This window comes from Pecten maximus, chromosome 2 (genome assembly GCF_902652985.1).
Source record: "Pecten maximus chromosome 2, xPecMax1.1, whole genome shotgun sequence".
NCBI lineage: Eukaryota > Metazoa > Mollusca > Bivalvia > Pectinida > Pectinidae > Pecten > Pecten maximus.
The window spans coordinates 52,844,809-52,866,488 of record NC_047016.1 but is presented as its reverse complement, the minus strand read 5'-3'; the positions used below and the strand labels follow the sequence as shown (position 1 = coordinate 52,866,488).

At 34.7% G+C, this 21,680-nt stretch overlaps 1 protein-coding gene across 4 annotated transcripts in view; it reads right to left on the bottom strand.

Annotated features, from left to right (window-relative positions):
- The window catches only part of LOC117322471 (cdc42-interacting protein 4 homolog), a 50,186-nt gene extending 34,153 nt beyond the window's left edge, over positions 1–16,033 (bottom strand). For 3 of the 4 annotated variants that reach the window (XM_033877404.1, XM_033877405.1, XM_033877407.1), the window contains exons 1-8: positions 15,898–16,033; positions 9,546–9,661; positions 6,801–6,851; positions 6,185–6,332; positions 4,861–4,923; positions 4,449–4,553; positions 3,004–3,033; positions 950–1,078 (exon numbers count right to left, since the gene is read on the bottom strand). In XM_033877404.1, the coding sequence (XP_033733295.1) occupies positions 950–1,078; positions 3,004–3,033; positions 4,449–4,553; positions 4,861–4,923; positions 6,185–6,332; positions 6,801–6,851; positions 9,546–9,661; positions 15,898–15,921 (666 nt within the window). In that variant the 5' untranslated portion in view covers positions 15,922–16,033. The remainder of the gene's footprint in view (positions 1–949; positions 1,079–3,003; positions 3,034–4,448; positions 4,554–4,860; positions 4,924–6,184; positions 6,333–6,800; positions 6,852–9,545; positions 9,662–15,897) is intronic. The other variant, XM_033877406.1, reaches the window with a different exon arrangement.
- Between the last annotated feature and the right edge of the window lie 5,647 nt (positions 16,034–21,680).

Sequence of the window (21,680 nt, the reverse complement as noted above, 5' to 3'; positions counted from 1 at the left end):
GAGATTTGTGTGCAGAAATGTGAGATTTATACACTGGAATGTTAACAGATTAAAATATAGCCCAGAAAATGTATCATAACTATGACCTTTGACCCTGTGCCTGACCATGACATTTGACTTTTAGCATACAGACATGAGTGTGTGATAATGGCTCAAATGCACACACACAGAGTTCCCACTATAAACATACTTTACATCTAAGGCTGAGCAAGATAGACATATACATGTGAAATAACACAAATTTATCACATGATCAGTGATCATAAACTTATAAATGGTAAAACACCCCAAGTCATTTAACTGATAACACTATTTACATATACAGCACATGGCATATGGCATCACTTACCCGAATCACTTGTAGCATCACTTACCTGAAAGACTTGTGGCATCACTTACCCGAATCACTTGTGGCATCACTTACCTGAAAGACTTGTGGCATTACTTACCCGAATCACTTGTGGCATCACTTACCTGAAAGACTTGTGGCATCACTTACCCGAATCACTTGTGGCATCACTTACCTGAAAGACTTGTGGAATCACTTACCCGAATCACTTGTGGCATCACTTACCCGAATCACTTGTGGCATCACTTACCTGAATCACTTGTGGCATCACTTACCCGAATCACTTGTGGCATCACTTACCTGAAAGACATGCAGAATTATTAACCTGAAAGACTTGTGGCATCACTAACCTGAAAGACTTGTGGCATCACTTACCTGAAAGACTTGTGGCATCACTTACCCGAAAGACTTGTGGCATCACTTACCTGAAAGACTTGTGGCATCACTTACCCAAAAGACTTGTGGCATCACTTACCTGAAAGACTTGTGGCATCACTTACCCAAAAGACTTGTGGCATCACTTACCTGAAAGACTTGTGGCATCACTTACCCAAAAGACTTGTGGCATCACTTACCCAAAAGACTTGTGGCATCACTTACCTGAAAGACTTGTGGCATCAATGCCGTGAAGTGGTCTCGTTGTTGAGTGTTGGTCTGCTGCAGTTGAGAAGCGTAATCATTTTTACACTTCTCACACTGTTGACCTTTCAACATCATTTGGTTCCTATGCTGTAATTCACAAAAAAAAATATAAACACTTTGATTTCATACATTCATTAAAATATTTAATATGGTATTATGAACACAAGTACTAATCACACATAGTGGTAACCTGTTGTTTTAAACCTCAAATTTGAGAATTTGAACACAACATGATTTGTTTCCCCTTAGTCATATTTCACAGGAAAACAGTTATTACTATGACCTCGACATTCCAACCTATAATTGTGTTAGTGTTTAAAGTATCTGATATCAACACTATTGAAACTTGCTGAAATTGATAAAAATTTTACAATAAAACATTCTAACAAATCCGGGGAGAACTTGGAAAAACAACCAGGTAGTAAGTCAATCATTGTAAAACATTGTAAATTAGCATAATATTCAGAACCAATAAACTCATTAGCATTACTAATAAATTATTAATGACAACTCTTTTTATTTGATAATAGATTATATATATATAATTGTACTAAATAATATACCAAAGAGTTTATATCTACAACAACTACACAAGAAGTGTTATATAATGAAATAAATAAGTTGGTTTTTTTTACATACAGAGACAAAGAAATTATTATACAGGTTCTTGTAATACAATATATACAAACAAGAGATCTAGTTTATTACACGTAGACACTAAATACACAAAATCAAAGTTTCCAAAAAGAGACTAGATTTATATAGTTAGTAGACTGCTGCACCATAACTATAAGCTCCAGCAACATCAGACGTCCAGGAATGTGTCACAGATTCTCTGGTATCTACAAGTGTTTCTCTGTGATGTTGATTATATTTGTCTGTTTACACAGAATTATCTTCAAAGATTCAATTTCCTACGAGTACAATTCCTGTAGTGTAGTTAGACTTTAACCAGGAGTTTGCTCCCTTTGTAAGTTCCAAATAATAAATTCCAGAAAGCATCCGATTTGTTATGTATTAACTCCAGACAGCCATATCTGCTATACACATAATCAGCTCTCACTTTTGTGAGAAAATGTAAATCACAGAAATTTAAATATTCTAGTCTGTGCAACTTCATATATAGATATATGTATAAACATGTACGTAGCATCAATTTGCTGCAATAAATTGTGCAAAACTAATCAGATTGCTGCTTTAGTGAACATAACAAATTTCCCACAATACTTCTACAAACATCCTCAAAGCAAAACCTGCCTCCATTTTCATTTTGTTGTATTGGCACCAAACATCCCCAAGGTCAGGAGTTTAGGGCAATCTAACTACAAAATCACACTTCGCGAAAACTCATATTCAGATTTTACAAGAATTCCACGGAAGTGGAGGTGTCGCCTGTGTATGCGAATAATTAAAGGGCCATAACTCTTTAAAACTAGGACTTGAATAAAAAAAAACAATAACAAACTTGTCCACAGTATTATGGTAACGAACATTCTATTTTCGCAAAAAAAATTAAAGGGCTATAACTCTTTTAAAAAGGTCCGAATAAATTTGGTTAACGAACTTGTCCACAGTTTTCAAAGGCGACACAAAAAGCAGGTGGGGCAGTCAAAAGTTTACGCTATTGAATTTCTTACCAAATATAACTTTAGAAAATGACATGTTTTTTTTCTCTAATAGATATAAGTTACTATGCTCCTTATATCTGAAAAGACATGGTCTTAACAGCAGCAGAGGAAGAATGAAGATAAATATGTATACAACACACCGCTGATATAATGCTCAGTGAGGTTATAAAGCTTGTATCAGAGGCACTGGGAAAGCTCTTACAGCGCCTAACCCTTCCTACAGGTCAACTCAACCAGTTATTGTTTTAATAAAGAATCTCCTGTCGGGGACTTTTGTGGACAGACACAATGGATAAAGATTCTGATTGAGCGTGTTATATGCCTGTATAATTTACAGATTTCGACTGAGTTGCCTGCTTTTTATAAGGATGAAATTTTACATACCGCCTCAAGATACTGTTTATATTTCGCTTGCTGAAAATTAAGATCTCATATTTGTCAAAAATACTGCCGACCTTCTTTTATGTTACCTAATCCATATACAATGTAATAAATGTAAAACACTTTTTTGAATCCAACACATATCATCATCAGGTATCTTTTTAATCTGGCCGTAGTTTCATCAATATTCTCCAACTTAAAATGTTCTAAAGGAAAACATAACAGTATTTAAGGAAAGTACCTTAACTATTAGAAAGATGTATTCCTTAAATCTGATAATGCATTCATATAAACATTTCAAATTAAGAAATTTCCTTAAGATAAAGAAAGTAGATGAAACCAGTGTCTGAGTATGTCACATTTTTTTTATTTCTACAATAACTATAATTTTGCCTGATAAATAATTTTTGTTTTTTCTTATTTAAGGAAAAACAAGCCAAACATAGTGTTAGACACTTAACAAATCTGACACTGTTACTAGATATCTGACAATGTTACTAGATATCTGACAATGTTACTAGATATCTGACAATGTTACTAGATATCTGACAATGTTACTAGATATCTGACAATGTTACTAGATATCTGACAAACCTGACACTGTTACTAGATATCTGACAATGTTACTAGATATCTGACAATGTTACTAGATATCTGACAATGTTACTAGATATCTGACAATGTTACTAGATATCTGACAATGTTACTAGATATCTGACAATGTTACTAGATATCTGACAATGTTACTAGATATCTGACAATGTTACTAGATATCTGACAATGTTACTAGATATCTGACAATGTAACTAGATATCTGACAATGTTACTAGATATCTGACAATGTTACTAGATATCTGACAAACCTGACACTGTTACTAGATATCTATGACAAATCTGACAATGTTACTAGATATCTGACAATGTTACTAGATATCTGACAAACCTGACAATGTTACTAGATATCTATGACAAATCTGACAATGTTACTAGATATCTGACAAACCTGACAATGTTACTAGATATCTGACAAACCTGACACTGTTACTAGATATCTGACAATGTTACTAGATAGCTGACAATGTTACTAGATATCTGACAATGTTACTAGATATCTGACAATGTTACTAGATATCTGACAATGTTACTAGATATCTGACAATGTTACTAGATATCTGACAATGTTACTAGATATCTGACAAACCTGACACTGTTACTAGATATCTGACAATGTTACTAGATATCTGACAAACCTGTTACTAGATATCTGACAATGTTACTAGATATCTGACAATGTTACTAGATATCTGACAATGTTACTAGATATCTATGACAAACCTGACAATGTTATTAGATATCTATGACAACATGATTTTTATGTCACCTTGACTTGTCCGATCATACTTACCTGTTCTTTACCTGAAGATACAGGTGTGTTGTCTCGTACTCACCTTTTCAACCTCGGCTCTAGATAAGTTGATATCAGCGTCAGCCTTGCGGTAAGCTTCCAGTGCTTTTTCTGACTCTTTAAAGGATTTTTCATACTGTCTTCTACTCTATTGACGAAAAGGAACACAAATCACTACTACCAGATTCATTGATATTTTACACATTATGATACGATAGTTGATTCATTGATATTTTATACATTATGATACGATAGTTGATATTTTACACATAATGATATGATAGTTAATTCGTTAATATTTTACACATGATAAATTATACATTATATACATTATGATATGTTAACATTATCCCTACCAACATTCATCGTATTTATCATACATGTAGACAGTTATAAAACATGTTACCTCCTCTGATATACAACCCATTATTAGACAGGCTATTGTTTGTAAATACCTTTTCTAGCTGTCCCTTTGATACTTTCAACTGGTCCTGTACTTTGGATCCATCTAATAAATACTGTAAATAAAAACAAAATCATTGTATTTGTGTTTAATCTCAAATCACACATTTTCTCATACTTATTTCAACAATTTTGAACATCACGTCACAACAAAAACTTTAATCAACAGTTGTGTAGCATGTAAAATAATGCCTTATCAAGTTATCTACATCGTTTAACTTTTTTCTTTCATTCATTTGGGATGAGACCTTTGGCCTGATTTTGGAATGAAAATCGTTGATATAATGCTAGACGCTATTATTTGATAAGGTCAAGGTCACGACTATGACTGTGAGAAAGTTTTAGGGAGTAGGTTTCATTTATTATTATTTTTAGTGTTTCTTTTATTGCGAAATAATTTCAATAAGGATAGGGCTGATTTTCAGCTCTAAAAAGCCCTCAGCGGCCAGATGCCCTTTCTAAAGGGTGTCTGGTAAACATTTGTATTGATGCTGATGTCAAAGTTGGTATTTATATCAAAGAGTGCAAACCTGTCAGTTCTTTGTATAATACCTGGTATAAATTAAAACTTAAAATTGACACTCATGACATTAACTTTAGATTTAGGTCAAAGTTGGGGAATCAATATATGTTTTGTATTTCCTATCCTGGACAATGTTAAATTGCACTCTTAATGTGTTATCACACAGGAAACACTCAATCTGGTGATAAACTCCAAGATGGCCGCTAACACCTACAATGTATCTGGATCCAGCTAACGAGTAAACTGGTACATACAACTGATAAGGTTTCTACAGATTTATAGAAATGTACATTAAAATGAATCTGTTCTTTAAAGAGATATTTCACAGAACGACTTTTTAGGTGCCAAGCGAAAGCTAAGAAGCTTTTGGCAACCGTTAATTAAATTTGGCAACCATTGCTTAGTTTTGGATCAAATTCAAACCAAAAGCAGCTCAGAATGAGATTACTTGATAAAAGAATTTGTGGGATTTTTAATGAACTGTCCATTACTTAGAGCTTTGATATGGATGAAAAATATTTAATGTGGCCATCTGGCTTCTATAACTTTCAGGTCAAGATAAAATATAACTTCAGCAAGTAAATTATAATGGTAATTTTTGAGGGAATTTTCATTTTAGCATGACAATAGTTCAGATTCATAAATCAAAGATGGCCACATTTTCTCTTTTTTTAAATCTTGGAATTTGTTTAAAAGCAAGATTAATAACATTTATTTGAAAAATGTTTTATTCACAGACAAGAAATGATCAGTAAGACAACACAAAAACCTGTTTTCAGATACACAGCTTGTACCTTTTTACGGTCGGCCTTGAGTTCAGCAACAAGGGATTGCAGCTCCTTGATGACAGAGCTCTGTGTGTTTTCTGCGATGACTTCATGCTGTCCAGCCAGATCGTGTAGTTCCTTGATCATGTCCAGAAACCCATTCGCCCACGTGTACCTGGGTGTCAGATAAACCACTATTAGTACTAGCCTTTCTGAAATTCAGCTATTTACCAAAAATATCATGACAAGTAATTAGTTAATTATAAAAGTCAGGTCCCACAAGAGCCTGTATACAGAATTCAGCACCACGTTTTCGAAAGTCATGATATCAAGCTGGTAATGGTAATCATTTTTTTTGGAATTTCTACAATGCTGTTCCATAAATCCATTTTCTACAGATTTATGGTATTTATGAAATGTATAAACAGACACCCTTTTTCTAATACATAATAGCTGTGTTTTGTATATAAATCGGGGGTCAATGATCATTCTGTTTTTGTAATAATTGTTTTGTTGATTTTTTGTGTTAAGAACTGAGTGAAATGGAGAAACCCTGAGACAACACAGCTGCTATTGGTGGCCCTATAAAGAGTATATATATCCCAGTACACACACCAATAACAAATCTTGTATCAACACTTACTGATACTCATCTTCATCCTTCTTCCTTGGCTGATAATTCTTGACTAATTTTCTGCAATTATAAATAAATTATTTTTTAAAGTAATACCATTTCAATGGGTTTTTATGACAATTATTTAATAACCTATTTGACAATGATAAATGACCTATTTGACAATCATTAATTGCCTATATATCTATTTGATAATAATTAATTGTGTATTTGACTAATTAATAACCTTTTTGACAATAATTAATGAACTATTTGACAGTAGTGTATATTTTTTAACATAACACTTCAATGAATCACTATTCTGCTACAAATAGCTATTATAGGTAAATATCAGAATCTTTGTGTTAAAAAAATATCCACCTATTATTATTATTATTATTATTATTAGTTATTCATAGCTACAGACCGATGCACACCAAGTGTACATGCATATAAGGTCACATTTTAACAAGAGGCCCAATGGGCCTGTATCGCTCACCTGGCTCAACAGCAAATTTGCAGTTGATTGAGGTCATTTCTACAGATACTATGCTGATAACAACTTTATTCAAATATCAGAGTAAGTTAGGTTTATTCATGTCAATATATTTTCTAGTCCTTCATTCCAGCATACTATTGGCCTAAGATCGGGTCTTGGTGACTCTTGGCTCTAAGCATGCTACAGACAGGCCCAATATCAAGTCCCTGGGCGTCTTGGTTATTGAGAAGTCGTTAAGATTTTAGCCTATTTGACCCATGTGACCTTGAATGAAGGTCAAGTTCATCTATTTGAACAAACTTGGTAGCCTTCACCAAAGCATGCCACAGGCCCAATATCAAGTACCTGGGCCTTTTGGTTATTGAGAAGAAGTCGTTTGAATATTATAACCTATTTGACCCATGTGACCTTGAATGAAAGTCAAGGTCATTCATTTGAACAAACTATGTAGCATTTCACCCCAGCATGCTACATGCCCAATATCAAGTCCATGGGCCTCTTGGTTATTGAGAAGAAGTCGTTTGAAGATTACAGCTTATTTGACCCATGTGACCTTGAATGAAGGTCAAGGTCATTCATTTGAACAAACTTGGTAGCCCTTCACCCCAGCATGCTACAGACCCAATATTAAGTCCCTGGGCATCTTGGTTATTGAGATGAAGTCGTTGGAAGATTATAGCCTATTTCACCTCTTTGACCTTGAATGAAGGTCAAGGTCATTTCTTTGAACAAACTTGGTAGCCCTTCACCCCAGCATGCTACAGGCCCAATATCAAGTCTCTGGGCCTCTTGGTTATTGAGAAGAAGTCGTTGGAAGATTATAGCCTATTTCACCTCGGTGACCTTGAATGAAGGTCAAGGTCATTTCTTTGAACAAACTTGATAGCCCTTCACCCCAGAATGCTACAGGTCCAATATCAGGTCCCTTGGCCTCTTGGTTATTGAGAAGAAGTCGTTGGAAGATTATAGCCTTTTTGACCCATGTGACCTTGAATGAAAGTCAAGGTCATTTCTTTGAACAAACTTGGTAGCCCTTCACCCCAGCATGCTACAATACAATATCAAGTCCCTAGGCCTCTTGGTTATTGAGAAGAAGTTGTTTGAAGATTATAACCTATTTGACCCATGTGACCTTGAATAAGGTCAAGGTCATTTTTTTAAACAAACTTTGTAGCCCTTCACCCCAGCATGCTACAGGCCCAATATCAAGTCTCTGGGCCTCTTGGTTATTGAGAAGAAGTCGTTGGAAGATTATAGCCTATTTCACCTCTGTGACCTTGAATGAAGGTCAAGGTCATTTCTTTGAACAAACTTGGTAGCCCTTCATCTCAAAATGCTACAGGCAAAATATCAGGTCCCTGGGCCTCTTGCTTATTGAGAAGAAGTCGTTTGAAGATAATAGTCCTTTTCACCTCTATAAGGTCAAGGTCATTTCTTTGAACAAACTTGGTAGCCCTTCACCCCAGCATGCTACAGGTCCAATATCAAGTCCATGGGCCTCTTGGTCATTGAGAAGAAGTTGTTTGAAGATTATAACCTATTTGACCCATGTGACCTTGAATGAAGGTCAAGGACATTTATTTGAACGAACTTGATAGCCCTTCATCCCAGCATTCTACAGGCCCAACATCAAGTCCTTGGGCCTCTTGGTTATTGAGAAGAAGTTGTTTGAAGATTATAGCCTATTTCACCTCTGTGACCTTGAATGAAGGTCAAGGTCATTTCTTTGAACAAACTTTGTAGCCCTTCACCCAAGCATGCTACAGGACTAATATCAAGTCCCTGGGCCTCTTGGTTATTGAGAAGAAGTCGTTGGAAGATTATAGGCTAGCCTTTTTGACCCATGTGACTTTGAATGACGGTCAAGGTCATTTCTTTGAACAAACTTGGTAGCCCTTCACCCCAGCATGCTACAGGTCCAATATCAAGTCCCTGGGCCTCTTGGTTATTGAGAAGAAGTTGTTGAAATGAAAAGTTGACGTCGGCCGGACGCCGCATCACGGCATAAGCTCACTTGCCCTTTGGGCAGGTGAGCTAATAAATCAAAAAAAATTTTAACTAATATAAACAATAGAAATGATTATAGCTTTACACAGTAAATAGAATTTGACAGTGAGGAATCTAGCTAAGAACAAAAAAAAACATTTTTTTCAACATATATATATATATATATACACCACACAAAGAAGTGTACAGAGCTGTATATATATACATGTATACACCACACAAAGAAGTGTACAGAGCTGTATATATATGGTCCTACAGGGAAAACTTACTTGAGTTTATTGGCATATTCAAATTCTATAGAACATCTCTCTTTAAGAAAGTGTTGGTACTTCTCACAAAAGTCTATGCCCTTCTGAGTATGGTCTGCTATGATGTCATACTGATCCTGAAAAACACAACATTTACAGTCAACACCAGCCTCCAAAATCAATATCTGTTTTATAATACAGAGTTACGTAACATTGGTCTTGGTGATTTGATAAATCTTGACAGTCAAAGGAAAGAGACTGGAGAATGTTACTATGTAATAAATCAGAGATCTACCATATACACGTATACATGTACATATATACGTAATTAACATGTACTACCCTGTAAGGGTCCATGTTTTTTTCTGATCTGAACCTCACATTCAACTTCTTCGCCACAATTTACCGTATAATCATATATATAATGACAAAATTTTATTCAAAAAATTTGAAAGGTTCCAGTATTAACTACAAGTTCTTCAAACACTGTAATTATATACTGTATATATATACTAATTATACTGATAATCTAGTGTATGACCTCTAAGCTGTTGGCTACAATTATGTTTCACTTTGAATTCAAGCCTTTATAAATATGATCTCAAAATTTGTTTGGTGTATCATTGCAAGTCTGTTTCCATTCAAACGATAGATGTCGAGAGTATACATTATATGACTCTATAAAGTATGTACATGTCTCCTAAGCAATCTGCATGTTATAGATATATATAACCTCAAATTTGTTAGGCCCCTGTAACATACCATACATATGACAAGTGCTGCATGTGCTGCCAGCATGTTTTCTTTAAGCCTCAGCATACATATGCATGACCTCCACTTTGTTTCGCTATGACAAGTATGTAACTCCTTCTAGCTTTGGTTTATAACCATCTAGTACCACACCATATAATGAGCTGGTTGATATGCCTTTCTCGTGACAAGTGACGACACAACATCTGGAGCAAATTATCACTGCGAAAGTGTAACTCCTGAAAGTGTTTGGAGATGGATTTTCTGTCATTGAACATTATGACTAAAACATTATTTAAATTGTTGACCAATATTGGGTACAAGATTTGACTAAGATTTTACTATGTATAGCAACAAAAACCAATAATTGATCCCCCAAAAATATCTTTTGTTATCAGAAGGGCTAAATGTAATACAGGAGACACGCTGGCATACGGTTTTGGACATGGGAAATTTAGCTTAAAGATATATATCGTCTAGACATTTTTTGGTATATATACATATATATATGAAACATGCATATTGCCTATAATATTTAGTGAATTCTAGCCCTAGAGTAAATCCCTGTCTTTGGTACAATACTGAAGCTTACTAAGAGGATGTTAGGTCCAGATCTAACGGAATAAAACAAGAATAATCAGTGAGTGTATTTAGCTCTGTGGATTGTAGATCTAAGGGAATAAAACAAGAATAATCAGTGAGTGTATTTAGCTCTGTGGATTGTAGATCTAAGGGAATAAAACAAGAATAATCAGTGAGTGTATTTAGCTCTGTGGATTGTAGATCTAACGGAATAAAACAAGAATAATCAGTGAGTGTATTTAGCTCTGTGGATTGTAGATCTAACGGAATAAAACAAGAATAATCAGTGAGTGTATTTAGCTCTGTGGATTGTAGATCTAAGGGAATAAAACAAGAATAATCAGTGAGTGTATTTAGCTCTGTGGATTGTAGATCTAAGGGAATAAAACAAGAATAATCAGTGAGTGTATTTAGCTCTGTGGATTGTAGATCTAAGGGAATAAAACAAGAATAATCAGTGAGTGTATTTAGCTCTGTGGATTGTAGATCTAAGGGAATAAAACAAGAATAATCAGTGAGTGTATTTAGCTCTGTGGATTGTAGATCTAAGGGAATAAAACAAGAATAATCAGTGAGTGTATTTAGCTCTGTGGATTGTAGATCTAAGGGAATAAAACAAGAATAATCAGTGAGTGTATTTAGCTCTGTGGATTGTAGATCTAACGGAATAAAACAAGAATAATCAGTGAGTGTATTTAGCTCTGTGGATTGTAGATCTAAGGGAATAAAACAAGAATAATCAGTGAGTGTATTTAGCTCTGTGGATTGTAGATCTAACGGAATAAAACAAGAATAATCAGTGAGTGTATTTAGCTCTGTGGATTGTAGATCTAAGGGAATAAAACAAGAATAATCAGTGAGTGTATTTAGCTCTGTGGATTGTAGATCTAAGGGAATAAAACAAGAATAATCAGTGAGTGTATTTAGCTCTGTGGATTGTAGATCTAAGGGAATAAAACAAGAATAATCAGTGAGTGTATTTAGCTCTGTGGATTGTAGATCTAAGGGAATAAAACAAGAATAATCAGTGAGTGTATTTAGCTCTGTGGATTGTAGATCTAACGGAATAAAACAAGAATAATCAGTGAGTGTATTTAGCTCTGTGGATTGTAAGACCTGGAGCCAAAGGCCTGGTGCCAGGGAGTGGTATATATACAGTGTTATGACACTGATCAGGTCTAAGTATGTAATTTATAACTCCAGGGAGCTAGAAAATACTATGTACCCAAGACTCTAAAGTATTCTTTCCAATATTTCCAGAATGAAATTTTACAAAATGTCATCGTCATGAAAGTGAAATGGATTGGATAAGTTATCATCTGTCTGGTACAGGGAACATATCTTAGTGAACTTTATCAAAACAGCTGTAGAAGATCTACAGCGTCTGGGATCTGTACATGTTACGGAATTCCTCTGTACAGCTATCTGTGATATCACAGCTGTAGAGATTTAAGTAACACCTGTCCTGACCGGAGCCCTGCGTAACATAAACATGGGGATAATGATCGGAATCTGGTAACAAGCTTGTGTGATTTTTTAACCTGCTGTATGTCATGATGTTTAATCACTATAAAACAATATATAACATGATGGTAAAGTAAAAGAGCAGGTTCAGTTGCAAGTCTTAATTAGATGGTGCCAGTGCTAGTGTGATAGCTGGTCAAATGATGTACGACAAATTATGGATAAGATCTGGTAAAGAAAGAGAACAATTCTCTTTAATCTGATCATGATGTCCCATAGTAAAGATGCTTGTTTGAAAAAATAGAATTCTCATGGCTGTAAAATTTAATAATTTTAAGCATGCAGTATTTTCAATTGCTTGACTTTCAGCAGACACTTGACGGTATACTTTATTTCTATGACTCTAAAATCAGTTTTTATTCTTGTATTTTGAAAGCAGGCACTTGTCTATTTGACTTTAAATACAATATATTGAATTTCTATAATTCAGGGAAAATTCTATAACATCTTGCTAGGATATTATTAAGTGTCAACTCTGAAATGAAAGACTTGACCTTGACAATGTTCAGTGTTAAGGTTGGTAAATATGAGACTAAAAATGTCTAACAACACAAGTGTGTGTTACTAAAATGTGTCAACAAGGTCTGCTTCAACAATCAAGAGTACGTAAATAGGGCAAGCAGAACTCCAGGATTGTGTATTGGTGGTGTACTGCTATAAAGGTCCCTCTCATATGTACCACCAGGGCTTTTTCTGTGGTCTTTTTTGGGCCATTAATGGGCCCCATTCCTAATTGAAACTATTTCATATTTAAGCCAAATTCCCAAAATTTGCAGTTTACTCCTGAGAAAATCTTTCCCAATTCACCAATTTTCTTCCCAAAATGAGACAAAAAGGTCCTTTCCCACACCAGTGAGAAAAAATGCACCCACTCCTATAAGTACACTAGTACTCCCACCTTGTTTTAGGAAAAGGTGATGTGTGCGCTAAAATTGAATCATAAAAAGGACCTTATCCCATGCCACTGTTCTGTCAATACAATCTTCAGTATATTGTAACCCAAGACTCTGGATTGGTTTTATTAAATAAAAGTATATGCAATGAAAATGAAAATATTTCAACCCAGATTTCACACAAAATTATTTCCCTGTATGTACATCCCTTTTGTGCACCGATTAGGTCAAATATAGTGTATGAATATATCAAATGAATTTGGATTGGATAACACTATTAAGTATTAATACCACAGTTTCTCACTGGAATATGTATAGATGTTAAACCTGTACACAGTATAATGGATTTCTTCTCTCAACCAACATTCACTTCCTGGTTAGAAATATGAGTATTTTCCTGTTGTAATATTGTAATCTAGTTTACGTCCGGTCATTTATATATATAATTAGCTGATATAATCAATTCCTGGTACCAAAAGAGAAGCATGTTAAAAGGACCATTTTTGTAATAGAATTTTTCCCCCTTATAAGTCTGATAACCAAAATTTGGCCCAAAGCAGTAGATCTAGTAAGTGTTGAAGATGTCCCCACTTTATTTTCCAACATAAACAGTAATTAATATAGATCCCACTTTATTTTCAAGCTGTGAAGAAGGAAAAGTTTCTCTGTACACGAGTGCAAATCCTCTAAATATTTCACTCTTAAGATATACAACATACTATCAGTATGGGGGGGGGGTGTTCTAATATGTTTTATAGATTTTCAGATTAGTGATTGCTTTAATCTGCAAACTTATTAGCTGAATCACAGAAGAATTTTAATTCATATTTTATGCCTAAAATTTGTGTAATAAATTGAGAAACTCCCTAAAACATAACATGGGTTCATCAATGCCAGTTAATTAAAAGAAGCTGTTTCTTAATTATGATTTTCTACATCAACCTGCTGCTTTATGAACTGGTCTACAATTATCTGTTTGCAGGACATGTCCGTGGTGCTGTTTCTATTTCCGATCTTTGATCAATAACAATTGTTACATGCAGTATAATAAAATTATGCTACATTTGTATACATCAATTCATAATAGTAAATAATTTATTCCTGTTTCCTTGTATTCTTTTTCAGGAAATATTTATATTGACAGTTTTTTTTTTAATATTACTTTTGATTCTGAAGTTTTTTTTACTTCAAATTTATTCAAAATTAGCAGTCTGTCTTGCCAGTTTGTTTAAACTGTATGTGAATGAATTAAATTTTGTCAATTTTAAATTGTGTCTCCATCAGATCTCTATTACAATGATCAATTATAACCATAATCGATGAAAAGGATTATATCAAAGTTAAATAGGAATTACAACAAAAGAGACGATACATTATCCAACAAACTCATAAAATAAATGACAATTCAGTCATGTAAGGCTGTAAGTACCCTGTCTCTTATCATGGAGTTTCAATATCATGGATATGATCATTGATTGTGAGACAAAATGAGCCAATCATTTGTTAAACTTACAATTACTATCCATTTCAACATGCAGAACAACAAATATTGACGTGACAAACAGTACAACTTCATACCTTGGTTGTTATTTAATTAGCTATAATAGTCAATTACAATCCTATTGTCAAACTAACTACATATATCCATTTAACTATCAATAGCTACATACCCCCCTTAAAGTCGGGTTCATTTGTATAATCCAATTATCCAGCAGTCTCAACCAAATATACTTGTCATCACGATCAATAAACATAATTATAATATAACATAAACAATATAATTAAACAATAATTCAATGTTATTATCACAATATCAACATTGACTGCTGAAACAATATCAAATTTAGTCGGAACAGAGTCAGTACACAAGGGAAAGGTTTCAAGATTTTGAGTAATATGTGCAATTATATTAAGCATAATATTTATCATGCAAAAACCGTGTTCAACATTCTGAAACCTTATAATTATAAACTGGTGGTTTTCATGTATATTGAAATAATGTTCCCTGTGACAAACGATGTATTAGGCCTAACACAAGATCTTTAGTGTTGTGATTAGTACCCGATGTCACTACATTACTCAAAATCTTGAATCTTGAAATCGACTGCGAGCCATGTGTGTAGGTCCTTATTCTTGGTGTGGTTCCTGTATTAAAGTGTCATATGTAAAATAACATTGCTAGTTAAATCATCAGGACAATGTGGAGATACGGAGATTGGTAAGAGCCGGCAGTATGTGAAATCAGACTGTCACATGATAGGTAAGTGTGTCTGCGGGCAGGAAGTGAAATAGGGAGCCGAAAACCAGGCACTACCATCCTAGCCTCTGCACTGGTACTGACCAAATGACATTGGTACCTATAGGGTCTATTTCCATGCGACCTGCTTTGTTGTGTTGGTGTGTCCTCTAATACACAAAACCTGTACTTGATCTTACTATAATTAATACATGTGTACATCTAAAGTATCCGTACGTTGTCGTGCGACAGAACAAGTCGTCACCAGACATCGGAAGTTGACAACTCAACTCAGTCCAAGAAAAACGATCGCTTCCTCATTCAATGTAAACATGATACGATTTCGAAAAACGCTTCCGTAAATACCACTGCTTTTACAACGACTTACCCATAACTCTGTTCCCCAATTCATTGTTGCATTTATAAGCCAGCAGGCTGTGAAAAACACGTATCGTCTAAGTAATCTTCATTTATATCACACCCTGCTATTGAATCTATTTTCCAATATGGCTGTCTACTGAGTCACGCTCAAGTAACGTTTGGAACGAGATCTCGTAGTGAGAAAGGCCTACCAATATACCCACCAACTTCTTTGCTGATTTTCTATATTTTCTATGAATCTTAAAATGATATCACATGTATAGGCACAAAAGATCGACATATCTCTATTTGATTGTATTTGTGACAGATTTCTAGGAATTCTTGAATAAAACTGTAGTATTGACCCTATTTTAGCAGTCGACAATTTGGTATGAACAAACAACTAGTTCATGCATTGTTAGCTTCAAATTCCTTTTAAAAAAATCGTCATATCTATAATTTACATAGTTGCAATTGTTCTCTTGGGACATTTTAAACAGTATGATTCATTTTGATTCACACATAAATGTATTTATTTCAAGTTTCTGAACAGAGAATTCGATTTTACAATAAATCGTTTGTACACATGTATTCTGACAGTGCCTAGTATTATAGACTTACTCTGCAGAATTCGATAGGCCTACTTGAACGACTGTATATTTTGTATCCGGTACTTGATGCAAATGTCTTTAAAGAAAAAATATGATTCGTTACAAAGAAAGTTGTCGTACACATCGTATAGGTGACGTCACAATATCAATTGAAACAATGAAGAGTTTAAATAACATAAACACATTTTTGATGGCGACTACGAGGAATAATAATAACCTATGTAACATCTATGTCTATGACGGTATGAATTCAAAAAAAGCATTAGACAAGAGACTATTATTTAATTTTACTGATCTAACTTAAAGGTTATCTTCAATTAATTTATATAGTATCTGTACATATATTTATACATAACATAGAAACCAGGCTACATAACATAGAAACCAGGCGCGGATCCAGGAAATTGAAAGGGGGGGGGGGGGGGGGGGGGCAGTAATTTAGTGGTGATGCGAGCGCCGTAGGCATAGGCGTTTTTTTAAGGCTATACAAATTTTTTTCCTCATCCTGAAAAAAAGGGGGGGGGGGGGGGGGGGGGTCCTGACCTCGAGATCGAGTTATTGCGATGGATTCCCCAACCGTCATGCCGTAACTTACTACAGTACATTATATTCATATCAATATTTCTAGCATCCTCGGTAAAACGATCTGGCCAACTGTCACCCACAGGGACCTGACACGACTCCCCAACCCACGGTCCTATGTATTGATACTATAATATGGACCGTGGGTTGGGGATTCATCGAGTCCCTGTGTTGTCACCCTAATGTTTGTTTTCTGAGGTATGAGGTCCCGTAAATGTAATCTTTCTCATTGATTGTATAGTGACGCTCAGCGGTAATGTAAATACAACGTTATGATACTGGTGACATATTGTAGTCATATGAGACATTGTTCAATGTTTATCGACATTACCATCCGGGGATTAATGTGTCATCATATATCTGAGTCTGAAGTTGGGTGGCGAGACCAGGGTTTATAATGGCTAGTTTTAAAATTTTTAAATGTACTAAAATTATATGCGGGATTTTTATGTAAAACGCATTAGAAATAATTATTTATTTTGCTGATCGTTAAATCAAAATCAAAATAATTTCAAAACTATCATGATCGATGACATTCTACATAGGAATTCAAATTAAATCTAAAAAGCCGAAATTATATACCTTTTTTGGGGGGGGGGGGGGGGGGGGGGGATCAAATAAAGCCACTCTTGTTATTCCGGATGGAAGCGCACCACTTGTGTCTAAAGTTGGAGGAAACCGCTGAGTATCCGGGCCTAACTTTTATCCCGTCCTTCCCCTTTAATAACATTCCCAACTAAATCACTTATCAGCATTAACACCTAGGGGGTATTTTTACTGATGACTGTTAATGGAACGCACAAAGAGAGTTTATTGTCAGTATATAGTAACTGGATATAAAGCAACCCTCCGCAAACTTAAACTTAGTTTAACAAGAAATAATTTGGAGAAACCTTATCTTACATACGTTCGACCTCTGATGGAATATGCATGTGGAGTATGGTTCAACAAATTCTCGAAATCTAGATATAATTAAGCTGCTAGAATTGTCAAACTATACTGCCCATATATACACACACATACACAAAACAAAAATATTAATTCGCGAAACTGGTTCGATCCCTTTGTCATTTTACAGGCTAATAAAATATGTTTAAACTTAACTGAGGTATGATAGTGGCACGTGATAGTGGCACGTGATCCGAGACACGTGGGCAATGTCGTCCCATGCTGAATGTGAAATGGTATTCATTGTCATCATATGATGTACTATTTCTCAATTTATCTAAATATATTTCGGGTATGGTTTTGGTGATAACTTGTTGTGTCCAATCTATTTGATAAAAATGTTTCAATCATATTTAACCCGACCAGCGTACGTTGTCATGCACGACCACCGGTTACCATAGATACATGTTACATTGTTTACACGGTTTTTCATAAACATACCATAATTTAGGAAACTGTATCGGTTTCGAAGTCTACCATGTAGAATATTCAACTAACGATCACTGATCCTAAAGTATGTACACTCAAATTATATGTTAACAATTCTAACGACGATAGTATTTACTACAATGTTGATTTTAATGCATTATAATCCTGGAAAGTACAAGGAATTAATAATAAAAAAAGAGTTAGTAAGAGCTAAGTTTAAATTGAGGAATTATTGTTTCGCAGGAATAACAGTTATTGTCACCTTAAGTTTAAATTGAGGAATTCTATAGCCATAATTGTATTGCAAAAATAACGGTTATTGTCACCGAAGTCTAAATTGAGGAATTATATAGCCATTATTGTTTCGCAGGAATAACGGTTATTGTCACCTTATGTTTAAATTGAGGAATTCTATAGCCATAATTGTATCGCAAAAATAACGGTTATTGTCACCGAAGTCTAAATTGAGGAATTATATAGCCATTATTGTTTCGCAGGAATAACGGTTATTGTCACCTTATGTTTAAATTGAGGAATTCTATAGCCATAATTGTATCGCAAAAATAACGGTTATTGTCACCGAAGTCTAAATTGAGGAATTATATAGCCATTATTGTTTCGCAGGAATAACGGTTATTGTCAACAACATTAAGTGGCAGTAGAAAGTGAAACCAGAAGTTAATGTGTTATGCAGCTTATATAACAGTTGGAGTTTTCTACGTTTTCTGCGCGGTTAGAGTTTTAAGCATGTTTCATGATATGTTTCCAATACGTACATACGATTTTAACAAGCATCTTCTCTCTGCACCTTCTCTAACTCAGATCTATACGCATCCATCCCATAATTCGAGGACTGCTTTGCCAAAAGACAGCACAATTTTAAATCATGTACGATTTATATCAGTTTCGATTTTGAGACAAGGTCAAGATCGGATGTTATAAAAGTATCATGGGTAAAAAATCAACTTAAAAAGTAGCAGGCAAAGAATAGGAACCTTGCTGTACTCCTGCTTTGGAAACACCGGGGAAATAGACTCTTTTTTTAGCTATGACCAAACATCCAATGTAATAATACTATGCCAGGATGACGTGCACTTTACACGTGTTTAAAAATACGGAATGAAGTCTACTGTATGTAATAGTTTATTTCTATAATTAATGGTTGACCATGGAGATGGGATCGACTGCAAGTTGATATTATTTCATTTATGATTTGCATGCTCATCAGTTTCTTTTTTGATTAATTCATTGAACACTTGCTTACAAAGAAATATAGATACTAGTTGAATTTAAGATATACATTTTTTTTCTAACAAAGTCATGCGTGTTAACATTATAAACCATTTTAGTGTCAGTTTAATAGTCACTATGCCCTATCCCCAGAAATCGATAACCAGTTAAAGCAGTTATATAAGTTGTAAAACCGATATATTAAAGGATTAAAAAAAATAGATAAATAAAAAAAAATAAAAAATATAGAAAAAATCTTTCGTGAAATAAGAATTGTATAGTGACTTGTATCTGTCATCTTGCGTTGGACCGCCCGTCAATACGGAATCTGCCTTTTATAAACAGTCATCTTAACCCTCCACCATAGACCAATGTAAAAAACCTCCATCTCATGTTAAATCAAACCCATCTGTTTCTGTTCTAAAATTACACATTGAAAAAGAGAAGAAGACGAGAACAATACCTATTTATCACCATTTTGGAACCCGTAAGGGACAAATATATCATGCTCGACTACGTATGTTGTGTCCATGGCAACCATCCAGTAGAGTATTTTTTGACTCCCAAGAATGAGATCTGACTTTTAGGGATTGAAGGGACTTGTCTATTTGACATAATGTTTTGACCCTTCAGATTTCTGAGAAATATTTATTTTACTTCTGAAATTGCTGAAATTCAAGGGTCAGTTGGATGCCATGATTGTCTAAGATTAACCCTGATGACTTGTTTTCTACACGCGCGGTTTTTTGAGGGCTGAATCTGATTGATCTCACCACGGAATTAACCACCATTATTTTATCATCGTTCGCCAAAATAAACCTTCACCACCACACGATTGCCGTGGAGCATGTGTGGAATTGTGAAGTTTTTGTTTCAAAGTTTCAAATACATGTAATGTCGTCTGCACACGAATACCAGAAGGAAGCCACACAGGGGAAAAAATTGGGAGTTGCTAAGTTTAAACAACGTTTTTTTAATGAAAACAGAAGTATTTCTTGGGGGGGGGGGGGGGGGGATCTGAACTTATATCTAAATTTTTTATCCAATCGAATTAGGTGGTTTTGTTGGCGTCCGTACCCGATGACGAGGGACAATACCAATGCATGTTCTGTGACTCGATCTATTGATACTGCGTGATCAAGTACAAAAGAGTAACATTTCGATATTTCATATGTAAATACATGAATGTTTCAAACCTCACTGCCCCTTTATACTCCACTTGACCAGGAAGTAAACGAAAGCGGAATTTGCGTGTTACTTACTGTGAGGTTTTTGTTAGTAACAAGAGACTTGTATATCAGGTATATACGTCTCTGGTAGTAAACAATATCTGATAGGAGAAACTGATTATTTTGAGTCCTGTTTGATGTCAAATCTATTTTCTGTGTCTAATCCTTATATTTAACGTGCCAATGAGCGCGGAAAATAGTTGAACTTCAAATACAAATTTCGAAATTTCAATTTCCCAATACGTGTGAAATTATTATCCACAAACCTAGCCAGTGAGCTATCGTGTGTTGTTGATATAATCCCGGTATGGTAATATATATTATTCAAAGTCAAATAGTCATGTGGAAGATTTTCACTTCCTACCACAATCCGAATTTGATCCACACCATTTCTTTTGTGCAGATTTGTAAACCCTACGATCCTCATATAGCTATATAGTGTTAAATGCAATACACATTGGGTGGAGAATTTGTACAATCTAATTCAAATTAGACCTGTAATGTTCGTGTGTGTATCATACAGGCCCGCAGTAGAGCGGAAATTAATTTCCAAGTCTAATCTTAATTAGGCCTAAATTGGGAATTTGTGCTGTCCCTGATAGTTGGAGGGTGATTTGGCTTAGGATACAAGGACAACCTCTAAGTATATATAACAGAGATCACCATAAACAAGCATATTGGGTAGTGCTGAAGTAATTAATACATGTCCCCTATTGACCCCGCTAAAAATAGTAAGTGACCTTGACCCTGAAACTCGAAACCCGAGATGTGTGAAGTTTCTC